The sequence below is a fragment of the Centroberyx gerrardi genome, chromosome 10, assembly GCF_048128805.1.
Source record: "Centroberyx gerrardi isolate f3 chromosome 10, fCenGer3.hap1.cur.20231027, whole genome shotgun sequence".
In the NCBI taxonomy this organism is placed as follows: Eukaryota; Metazoa; Chordata; class Actinopteri; order Beryciformes; family Berycidae; genus Centroberyx; species Centroberyx gerrardi.
The window spans coordinates 3,660,658-3,673,060 of record NC_136006.1 but is presented as its reverse complement, the minus strand read 5'-3'; the positions used below and the strand labels follow the sequence as shown (position 1 = coordinate 3,673,060).

General features: G+C 40.0%; 1 protein-coding gene across 2 annotated transcripts in view; it reads right to left on the bottom strand.

Annotated features, from left to right (window-relative positions):
* Positions 1 to 6,846, bottom strand: part of LOC139915073 (interleukin-1 receptor type 2) — a 31,580-nt gene extending 24,734 nt beyond the window's left edge. For both annotated transcript variants that reach the window (XM_078286011.1, XM_071903571.2), the window contains exons 1-4: positions 6,722 to 6,846; positions 3,466 to 3,556; positions 1,448 to 1,706; positions 1,127 to 1,298 (exon numbers count right to left, since the gene is read on the bottom strand). In XM_078286011.1, the coding sequence (XP_078142137.1) occupies positions 1,127 to 1,298; positions 1,448 to 1,706; positions 3,466 to 3,550 (516 nt within the window). In that variant the 5' untranslated portion in view covers positions 3,551 to 3,556; positions 6,722 to 6,846. The remainder of the gene's footprint in view (positions 1 to 1,126; positions 1,299 to 1,447; positions 1,707 to 3,465; positions 3,557 to 6,721) is intronic.
* Between the last annotated feature and the right edge of the window lie 5,557 nt (positions 6,847 to 12,403).

Genomic DNA, 12,403 nt, shown 5'->3' with positions numbered 1-12,403 from the left:
TAAATGTTGTTATCGCATTATGAGAAACTTTTTCTGCACATGAGCACAAATGTAACCGGATAGAGAACAACATCCCCGGAACGTACGTCTTTACAATGTGTCCACAACATATTACAGTACATGTTAAACCTGCAGTAAGCGTTTTCAGACCCTGTAACCAACACTAATGTGTGCCACGTGGAGATTTCCATGAGACGTAATGATGTAAACAAACAGCCACACAGCAGCAGCAGCTGTGTTGTTGTTTTCACCTCTTTCCTAAAGCTTCTTGTCATGTTCGGCCCGAGTCGTAGCTTTTCCTTTTTTTAAAACTAGCTTGTCTCCTCCCTCGCTGTTTTAAAGCGGCGCTCTCCCCCTCCCATCCCTGAAAAACATTCTGGTAATGGTGAATCGATGAAGCGAGCGAGTAAACTTGTTCAACTAGTAAACTTGCTACCTGCCTCTTCACTTGTCATTGTGGGACATGTGACCGTAGGTACGTTTATTGTAGCCATTAGCCTTTATGCACGGTTTGTCCTTAAGGGCTTCCGTCGCCCAGCAGCTTTGCTGTGTGTTTATAAATGTGTTGCGGTTTCTGTCGCCCTCTAGTGGTCAGAAAAAATCGCTTTAAATGGGCATTAAGTAATCCATGACCATTATCAGTCTCTACTGGTGACCAGTAAGAATTGCAACAACATTGATAGAATTGAATTCAACAGAAAGCTAGCTAATCAGAGCAGAGATCCAACAGAAACATCCAGTGAAGAGCTGATATATCACCATGCTGAATACTGGAATAAATAAACTGCTTTGTCATTTGCTGTTTTGGCTTGAGAACGAGGTTTTTTTAGCCTTCAGAGCAGAAATGTGTCGAGACGCCGTTCGCACCGTCCTCCATCACTGAACAGATGAAAATGTGAGTAGGTGGAAAACAGAGTTCAGGCCAGAAAGTGAGTCTTGAAAGCCAGAAATGTCAGCAGCTGGCCAAGAAATCGTTGAGTCATTGGTATTGATCAGCGACCCTATCAACCTTGCAGATATATTAAAAATCATGCTTTTTTCCCTCTTAACACACACACACACAAACTAACACACTCACACACCAAATCAACCAATCTCCACAGTGTTTTCCAGCCTTTCCACCCACCTTGTACCACTCTATCTGTTCCGTCTGGTTGAATTCACTGAGCGACGGACACTTGAGCTGCAGCTTCTCCCCCACTCTGGTACGATATAGATAGGACAGTTTTTCCAAATCCACTGAACTGGACTCATACACCTGCAGCGTGATGCTGCCGGTGACGCAGTAAGTCTCATTTCTGGAGAAGACAAAAAGGAAGACACAAATATGAAATCATGGGCAGCAAGTGAGGAGTGAAGTGAGGCAAGAGAAAGGACACATTTCTCCTTCGGGGGATCAACAGAGCGTCACTAAAACTGATATTCTCTTCATTGAAATCAGAAGTACCTGTAGGTGCAGGTGTATTCTGCTGAGTCTGAGGCCTGAGCCGGGAGGAGCCACAGCCGTCTGTCACGCTGCTGGACACGCCCCTCGCCCTCGTAGGCCACGCCCCCCGTCCCGTTGCCCCTGGTGATGCGGTAGTGTGTGGCGGGAGGGGCGATGTTGCGGAGCTGCAGGGCTCTGAGGAACATGGGGAAGGAGAGGATCACCGCCTCGCCCTCCAGCCTGAACAGCTTCAACTCCGGAAACACCCAGAAGCAGCCGTCTGCGGGGAACAGGCCGGGAAACTCATTATTCATTTGACCAATATATCGGCCTGATATCTGCCTTTGATGATACTTGATATCAGGTATCATCCACCTCTAATATGATGGAGGTTCCTCCTGAGCACAGCTACAGAGAAACAGACTGAAAAACCTGACATGAAACACATTTGATTTACTTATTCAATTCAATTTCAAGGCAGTAATGTCTCCCAGAGCTGCTGACACTAACAGAATTTCATCAGTCTGGGTTTCAGTGGAGAGTTTTAGTGTCCCATGATGGTCTGAATGTTGCTTCAGAGGCTTTTCCGCCCGGACAAGAGGAAAATTCTGGAGGAAACCCTGAATACTTGTAACCTTTCTGGCATGACAATGGTCAAATTTAAAGATATTGAATAAAAACATAGATTATAGGCAGCTGCAACCCAAAAACTCCTTCAGAAACCTTATAGTCAATATACAGCAGGATAGTTTCAGTCAATCAATCTGATTGGTCAAAGTCACATTCATTACTAGTTTAATCCCCATTGGTTGTTATGTCAAACTGTGGTAACCAGGGAGCTAGTCAGCCATGTTTTTCTTTTCTCCTGTTATTATTCTTACGTATGTACACACGTCATTATTGCTTTATTACTGCATCATATAAACTGTTGTGGATTATATGCTATTTACATGTGGCTAGTAATTTTCTCTCTTTTCCTCTGCATACTGTCTAATAAAGCAGCAACGCCTTAGAAATAACTTTGAAATATAAAACACTACTACTGCTAATGCTAGTACCACCACTACTACTACTACTAAAAATAATAATCTAAAAATAATAATCTTTTGAGCCACTGATCAATCATATCCATCAATGGAGCCAATTACCATTAACCAACCATGTCCATCTATAGAGAAAAAATAATCATCACTTAGAAATCTTATCCACTGCCAGAGACAGATTAATTACCATTTACTAATTGTGTGTAGTTAGAGCCAATTAGCGTTAACCAATTGTGTCTTTTGAACCAGATTCATTATCATTAACCAATCATATCCATCCAGCTGGATTCATTTTCATTTACCAATTACATCCATCTGTCGAGCCAAATGAATTACTGTCAACTAATTATCTACAGAGCCAATTATCATTAATGAGTTGTTCTTGCTGATGGAGTGAATCTGTCATCCACCTCCAGGCTGTCATCTGACTGAAATGATGATCAGTGAAGTGATGTCAGCTGTGAGGACGGGTATGAGCACTCTCAGGTCATGTGCCCTCTGGCGGCCATGTTGGAGGACTTCAGCTCTTGAGAACAGCTGGGTGCATTTATAAGATGATGTTCCCTATAAGTTCTGTTCTGTTTTCAGATGGAGACTGATCATTTCTCCACTGATACAGCTCATCAATTCTGAGTTTACTTTACACAGACACATTTTACATTGTCTCAGTTTCTCTTTACCTTACCACATGTACTTCTCACTCTTAATCCAGTCTTTAATATGAAGATAATTAGCTGGTGAACGTGGCTGATGGTTTATGTGAGTACACTCTAACTATATCAAACAATGAAAGTCCGCACACAAAGACTCACAGTTTTTCAGAGCGCAACTTAGCTGACTGGCAAACTTGAACGGAAAAGAAGGAACTCTAGTCGACATATAAATAAAATATGAACGGTAATGACTTTTTTCATTCATTCAAGCCTCTGAGGAATGTTTGTGGGATTAAAACTCCAATCTGCATCTCTGCAGCTAACGAGCGTCACACAGACTGACCTTTCTCAGGCAGAGCAGGCAGCGGAGGTCGGGCGTCAGCGCAGTCGATAACGAACACAGCTAACAGCAACGCCAGGGGAACCATGGCTCTCTGCAGGGACACACATCAATAAAACATCAATAAAACATCAATAAAACATCAATAAAACATCAATAGAGCATCCACTGACAAGATGACGACTGCTGTCATACAGCGCTCATCACCCAAAACAACGATGTACTGAATTCTGTGAAGTTTATCTTATCGTCTGCTGGTGAGCAAAGTAGAGTTAAGAGTTAAAGGTGCGGGACAAGAAATCTTTCCATTCCTGTCCTTCAATGAATTGCACTGGGTTTAATAATAAGAATAAAAAGCTGAAGAAGAAGAAGAAGAAGACGAGGATGAGGATGAAGAACCTGAAGTAATACCAGATAGAACAATAACAAATAGAGCAACGACAAATAGAACAATAACAGTGACTATTTGCCACTTTTCTTGACAAAATGACAAAGTTCTGTTAGATAAATGGAACAAAACATAGTAACAAAAGTCATGCCTTTAAAGAAGAGTAGAAGTGAGAGAGAAGTGAGTTTGCTGACTGCTTCCTCAGGCAGCTCAGTCTTGGTCTGGATGTTTAGCTTTTAGTCTAGACTCTTAAATAGATTATAAACTGTGTGATGTCATGAGAATCAACGCAAACACTCCCCCCCCCCCCCCCCCCCCCCTCCCTCCCTCCGCCTCCAGTTTCATCTGACTGACACCAGTCTGTCCACACTCAGTGACTGGGCTTCACCACACTGCTGACTCACTGTGTGGCTACAGGTCACTACTGTGAGAGGTCAGGCAGCCTGATAATAATAAAAATAATAATAATAATGATAATAATAATAATAATAATAATAATATTGATAATTAGAAATCACTGGCCCTTTGACAAGCAGCGGTCGAGAAAAATAGTTTTTAAAAATAGTATTTTTTCCCATATTATGTTATTCTTTTTGATTCTAACGTGATAGAATAGAATAGTCTGTCCTTTTCTATTGTATTATATTGGACGGCTCTATTCCAAGATATTCTATTGTAACCAATTCTAACGTACTGTTTGAACATATTCCATTCAATTCTGTTCTAGCATATTTTATTTTATTTATTCCATCCTATTTAACGTGTTCTATTCTAATCTATTTTATTCTAACATAATCTAACATAATCTGTTCTATTATAACATAATCTAACAATCTATTCTATTGTAACATAATCTAACAATCTATTCTATTATAACATAATCGAACAATCTATTCTATTATAACAATCTAACAATCTATTCTATTATAACATAATCTAACAATCTATTCTATTGTAACATAATCTAACAATCTATTCTATTATAACATAATCTAACAATCTATTCTATTGTAACATAATCTAACAATCTATTCTATTATAACATAATCTAACAATCTATTCTAACATAATCTATTCTATTGTATTTTATTCTGTTCTGTTCTAACATGTTCTATTCTAATCTTTTCTAACATACTCTATTCAAGTCTATTCTAACATAATCTATTCTATTCTATTCTAATATAATCTAACAACCTATTCTAATTTATTCTACGTTAAAATAATATATTGTATTGTCCTATAATCTATTTTATCATAATCTAACATTATCTATTCTATTGTAACATACGTCATTTATATTCTAACATATTCTATACTATTGTATTCTATTTTACAATATTCTATTCTATTCTATTCTCTCCCAGTTTCCACCCGACCCTCCAGCGGACGGGAATATAAACTCCTCCAGCGTCATTTCTATGGAAACGACCTGAGTCTCACTTCTGTTTCTGATTCCGGGCTGCAGATCCTGCGGAGGATCAGCTGACGACAGACGAAACTTTCAGGCTGCAGCGCACGACTGGGAGTGATGCATCTTTTCCTCAAAAAATCTTTGGTTCAACTTTGGTGTCCCAGGGTAACCCCATTCATAAAATATCTGCAGGAGTGACAGGAACTGAATATTCATACACATGACTCATATGGCATGATGCTGCAGTATGGGACTCTGGGACTGAGCTGTGGCACTCAGGGTTTTAGCATCGTTCCTGTGGGTTTTATACTGGGACTATTGAATTAAGGTGAGAAAATATCCTAAATTACTTTATTTTTTATTATTAAACTATTAATAACCAGTGATATCTTATTACTATTGGCCAGTTAGATAATACACATAATATAGTGTTCTTAAAATAAAATTTTATAAAATTTCTATCAAATGACCTGGTGATAAAACAGATAAGGTCCCAGTAGTTCTCACTATATATACTACATCTGACTAGATTTATATGAATATACATTGTATTGACAAACACTATGTACACACATAAATACGCATATATATGTATATGCATATATACAAACATACATACACATATACATACATACATACATTCATACACACATTTACAGACAAAACACATACATATGTGGACATATATAAATACATATATGTACACAGAAACACACATAATATCTATGTATATAGGTACAGGAGACATTATCAGGCATAACCCAGTCCGAGTCCCAGTATACTACATTTATACTAAATTATATTATATATATACACTAACGATATTTGTACATGTTAACATATCAACAGATGTATACACACATGTGTATTGACAAACACAGTAAATACACATTTATATATACATACACACCCAATATGTATGTATACACTGTACATGTACATGTATATATAGAGTTTAATTCCAAACACTATATATACATTTTAGAAAAAAGTTGCTACCTGAAATTCATCAGCCAATATTTGAAAAACAAAAATGATTCTGTCCTCAAAAAATTAAATATTTTATAAGCAAATGTCTTCACATAACTCCTAGCTTCAATACTACAGTAACACAGTACTTCAATACTAACCCACAATGTGCTTCACTTTCATGACAGCAGGCAATATGGGAGGATAAAAAATTAAAAAAACTCTTCATACATATACGCACATATACATACATATATTTACAGCCAAAATACATATGTATATGTGCATACAAATACATATATGTGCACAGAATACATACATACAGACACACGCATGTACATACAAATACACAAACACATACATACACACATACATACTGTATGTACATAAGTATGTTTGTATACATATAAACTTGCATATCATCGTACATACAAGAAAACATGCACACACCAGCACACACACACACACACATAGAGCTGCAGAGTACTCACAGTGACACAGGTGATGGCGGCGGGCTGGACGGTGTAACGGTGATGGCGGTGTTACGGTGATGGCGGTGTTACGGTGACGATGGTAACGACAGGCAGAGCCGGGGCAGTGCGGTCAGCCTCCTGTCTGCTGAGGGACTGAGTGACAGGCGGAGGGGAACCTGCTCTCTCTTTTCTAGGTTCCCACCCCTCTGGGATGGAAATTTCTCAGGTTTCCCAATGTAACGCTGTGCACTGTACAGCTCACACTGTCTGCTGACTCCTCCTCACCACACACACACACACACACACACACACACACACATACACACACACACTGTGAGAAACAAGGTACAGAGCTATAGGTTCATTCAGCTGTGTTTACAACTGTTTTGCTGCTCCTCTGACATCATCTGCCTTTTGCGTCAGCGGTGGACATCAGTATGTTTGTTTTAGCACAAGAACACACACACACACACACACACATACACACACACACAAACTACCATACAAATAAGAGGAAGTAAACAATTGACCATACATGTGAAACACCACATAGAGAGTGGAGACTATAATAGATAGCAGGATGAAAAGAAATTGACTTTATATCCCCAAGTATGTATGTAAATAAGTATGTAGCCACAGTAAAACTCTCCACTTTTTTACTGTATTCCTGCAGAACTGCATTTCAGCTGCCAGAGGCTGCAGTGCAAGGCTGGAAGTAACTAGTTACATTTACTCATGGTACTCTTATTGAGCAGATTTTTTTGTGTAATAGTACTTTTTTGGTTATTTTAAGTCAGTATTTTTACTTTACTTAAGTACATTTTTACTGAAGGATTGTAGGCTACTTCACATTTTAAATCCCGTCCATCACAGAACAGATTGTGTCTCTCCATCAGCAGCAGAAACTGGATCAACAGTAAACTGACAAACTGTGGATCCATTCACAGTGAGAAGAGGAATCTGACTTTACTTTGTTTCTGCACTTTATTTTGTCGTTTCTAATGTTTCCAGTTAAAAGAATCTAGTCTGAACTCTGACCTCTCTCCTTTTAGAATCACATGGAAAAGATCACAGCTAACAACGTTCTCTGTTCTAAAAAGGAACTCAAGAACTTTCACTCTGAGGACATTTTAAATCAGATACTTTTTACTTAAGTAGATTTTTACACCAGTCATTTTAACTTCCACTTAAGTTAAATTTCAACAAGGTACCAGTACTTCTACATGAGTAGGATGTTAAAGTACCACCACTGCAGCAGTGAATGGTAAACAGCTGGTATTATTTCTCATGGTCTATATGGTTGAGGAAGAGGAGATTCAAGAATGAACTGTCAGCAATAGTAAAGCAGGGTAAATACATGGAGAGATGATGGGAGACTGCCATTATACAGCAAGAGGCTTTCAATGAAATAATATCAGATCATATAGACTGTAATTTGGCCGTGGAGATATGTGTTTTTTTTGTTGTTTATATGTGATTAAGCTGCACATAATGGCGCAGCAGCATTGGTGGTTAAACCGGTGGAGTGGAGTTCATGCTGTTTCTTCACTGCTTCTTCTGTTTCCTCCTCATGATGATCAGTGAATAATAATAAGCCAGCCATTCAGCACTGATGTACGACACTCCCTGTTCTTCGGTACGTGAGAGTGTGAGCGTTCACCGGCCAGGTGACTTCACTTGGTGGCATGTGGAAACCAAAGCCTCTGTGAATCCTCTTCAGGTGAGCGGCGGCTCTTGAATGGGGGGGCGGTGGTTGCGTAGAAGGCTTTCAGCTGATGTAACATGATGTAACACCTCCTCTGGCGGCCATGTTGGAGGTCCTCAGCACCTGGACAGCAGCAGCATTCTGAATGTGTTGCTGCGGTACAGAGTTGTTGGAAAGTTGAGAAAATGCGACAGGACGGCTCTCCAAGTGGGAATTCGGAGTAGGAAACTCGCACAAGATTTCTCAACCTGACATTTTCCAGTTATCTGATATCATGCCAAAATGGCGGCAAGCGCTGTAAACGCTACACAGCATTATGTTTATAATGCTCAAAATACACTTAGGTTTTAATTTCAGCATCACATGAGTTTAAAGATATCAAAACACGTGTGGTAAATGGTTAAAGATAAGGATGGGGTCGCACACGATGGATAGTTAGCCTACTTAAAACGTTCTAAGTAACTATCCATCGTGTGCGACCCCATCCTTATCACCTTAAAGGATCTAATAACTGGACACCGCACGAGCGCAGTGGCCGTACTATGATCAAACGGTTAAAGATCTAAATTTGAAATGTATAGATGCACTTCCATGTTTCTTCCCTGGTTTTTGTACGCACAAAGATTGTAATTACGACCTATGAGCTGGGAATTTCTGACTTCTGACTTTGACTGGAACGCAGCATTGACGCGACCGTCTCAACAGAATTGAATTGTCAAATTTTTGTGTCGTTTTTGACTGGAAACTGATCATCACTTTAATCGATTTAGTGTTCAGATAATGTCAGCTAGTTAGCTAGCAAATCTGGTGAGCTAACCATCACTGTCTTGTTGTTAACACATCTGATTAGCACACTAGCTAACGTATCTAGTAGCAGCTAGCGTTAGCATGTTGACATTAACATCAGTGTGTTTGCTGGCTAGTTAGCTAGCTAACAGTTTGTTCAGGTTAACTGAGCTGACTCTTCTCAAGCTACAACTCAGAGTGTTTTGGAGTAGAGACTAGGGCTAAAGACAAGACAGTTTACTGTGTCACAGTAACCAAATCCACCTTATCAGACTACTGAATTGACCGACACCACAACAAATTATTCAGTCATATTGCTTACAAATATTTTGATTCATCAATACAAAGGAAACAGCAAGAAAAGAGCGATAAAATAAAATATGAAAGTCATATTTGAAGAATAAGCAAAAACTTAAAACATGTAAACATATGTTAAAGTTTTGAGTTAAACTTCAGGTTTTTTTAACCCAGGTTAGTGTTTGCTGGTCACATCTTCAGCAACACCCTGCTTTACATCAGTTACACTCACTCACACTGGGAACTGCCCAGTTCAACCAGTCTGTCAATCTGGATGAGTAAAGCTCTCTTCCCTCTTCATCTACTGTGGTTTTGTCCTTGAGCAAGGCACTAACCCCCACCTGCTGCAGTGAGGCTGCCCAGTAACCAGCAGTATCACACTGCGGTTGAACTGGGAAGCTCCCAGTGTGACTGTAGAAACTGGATGAGTGAAGCAGGGTGGGGCTGGAAAAGAGCACTTTCCTGTGTTAAAAACCCTCTGCAGTTTTATTCAAATAAAACTTTAATAGATGTCTGCAAGTGGCATAAGAAAACGTTACATTTTTCTTCCAATAAGACTTTTCAGTAAATATTTTATAGATGTCTTTCTTGTAATTTCCTTTACAGGAATTTGCATTGCATGTAAGAGCATTGAGTCAGACATTTAACAAAAGATAACAGTTAAGACGTCAAAGAACAGACAGGAAACAGGAATGACGGTGTAACATTTCATCATACAGGTGAGTGAGGTGCTGCAGCAGGTTAGGGTCGCAATCTGGAGAGAAACACACTAAATAACAGTTCCACTGATTTATAAATCATAGTTTACTGTATGAGTCATTCAGCAATTTAAATTGTCCCAGCGCAAAATTTGTGGAAAGAAGGGAAGCAGGTTGTTGCAGAAACAGTCGAGGTGCAGCAAGCCCTTCCCTCGTTAAATAAAGGTTTAAAAAAGCATTGTAATAGTCTGACTCACTGTTTGTCAGCTCCCTCCACAGAAACTACGGTATTCACCATCATGCAAAGTTATCTATTACTCAGCTTGTGTGATTGATCATGACTGGGCATTTTCCAGTACATGCTGATGATATGAGTTATCTTCAGTTGTGCAGGCGGCTGGGCGGCCTGGTTGTCAAGGAAACCATCGCATAACTGGAAGGTCAAATCTATAGTTGGTTTTCTTTGATCTGAACCAGAGTGGAAAAGTTTACTTGGTTGCCAGGGCTTGGAAACAAAAGTCACATGACTCACAAGTAGCTTATTGGACTTATTGGACGTTTAATGTGCATGTTCATGACTTCATGTTCCTGTAGCTTTAGCTCAGCATGATTGACTTCTCTGTCTCTTCTTCTGTGGTGTTTGGTGTTCATACCAGTTAAGAACACATGAAGTCCAGACTTGCAAGCATGAGCAACCGCATCCGTCTCTTTCTACCCATAATCCCTTGTGTTTCGGGGTGGTTTCCTGTAGTCGGTTGGATTAACGAACCGCTCCACAGTTCTGTTAGAGGACTGAGACTCTCGCTGCCGTTATTTGGTGCCACCAGAGTTCAAAGGTCATCGTTCTCATCTGGGCAAACCGACTGAACTGAAGGAAGAAACGCTGCAGAGTCTGAATAAACCGATCAGAACATGATGTGTGTGAACGCACCCGAAGAAAGACACTTAACCCGCTCCAGGGCTTTATAGCTGTTTATAGCACTGACTGTGAATTCTCTGGTGAAATGTGTGTGTGTTTCAGGGTGATGTGCAAAAGAAAAGTCCTAATAAACGTACAGTGGTAATCGGACGGTCTAAGATCCTCGTTTCCCCAGTGGTGGAATGGTCTTCCCACTCCGGGAATCTCCTGTTGTCACCTGAAAACTCAAAACTGAAAACAACTTTAAGAAGACGTCACTCTAACTTCACTGCATCACATCCCTCCTCTCATTTCTTTCTCTTTAACTCACTGCAAAACGCTCTTATTTTGGAAAAACAAATCCCTTGTTCTTCTCTACTTGACTCTTACTTCCTTTTTAAGCACTTCTCTCTTACATGATCCTTCTAGAGTCACAGGGATATTATCCAGGCTCTGTGGCTTTGACCCTTGACCTCCTTACTGCTGGTTGCTTCTAATATTGGTGATCGAGGAACTGAAGCTTATTCTACAGTTGGACTCGGTGAAAGTTGCTCTGGGTAAGAATGTCAGCTAAATGTCTAAAATGTTTAATGCCAAAATGAAAAATGTACAGTTCTTTGAGCGTCAAATTTATCTTTTCTGATCCGGGTTGAAAGCCTTGTTTCTCCACAAAGTAAATCTTGCATATTTCCCAAATGAGGGCCTGACGATGATGAAATCTGAACATGGCATTTGCTCAACACAAAGAGGACAACATGAACTTTCACTTCAGCTGATGGGAACATGAGAAACAACAGAGTCGGAGCCGGATGACGTCCGAGCCTCTTTGTTATTGTTGATTATCTTGTTTTCTCTTCATGTTGGGGATGGGAGTCGGGGATAAATGTCTGATGCAAAATGAGCTCGCAAAATATAAATATCACCACGCAACAGCCGTGTTCTGCTAACTGTTACTGGCAGCTTCAACTCCTGCAGGTTAAAAGGTGATGGGACATTGCAAAGACAGACCGCAGAACGTACCGTTCATTGAACGGTAATGACTGGCCATTGAGTAAAAGGAAGAGGCTGTTGCATGTTCTGGGAATTCTCCAGATCGCCTCATTTCCCTCTGATATCCTGTTCAGGACCGGAGACCACTGGACACACAAGTCAGCAGCATTTTTTTTTTCTGTTGAATTCACCTCCCAGCCTCCCACCAGACCCTGCACCGCACTCCCAATTCCTCCTTTTTCACTTCAAGAACTGTTAATCAACTAGATATCAGACATCTTCCTAAACAGTTCCTCTTGGCGATGGAGCCAGATTGCAGCAGCGGT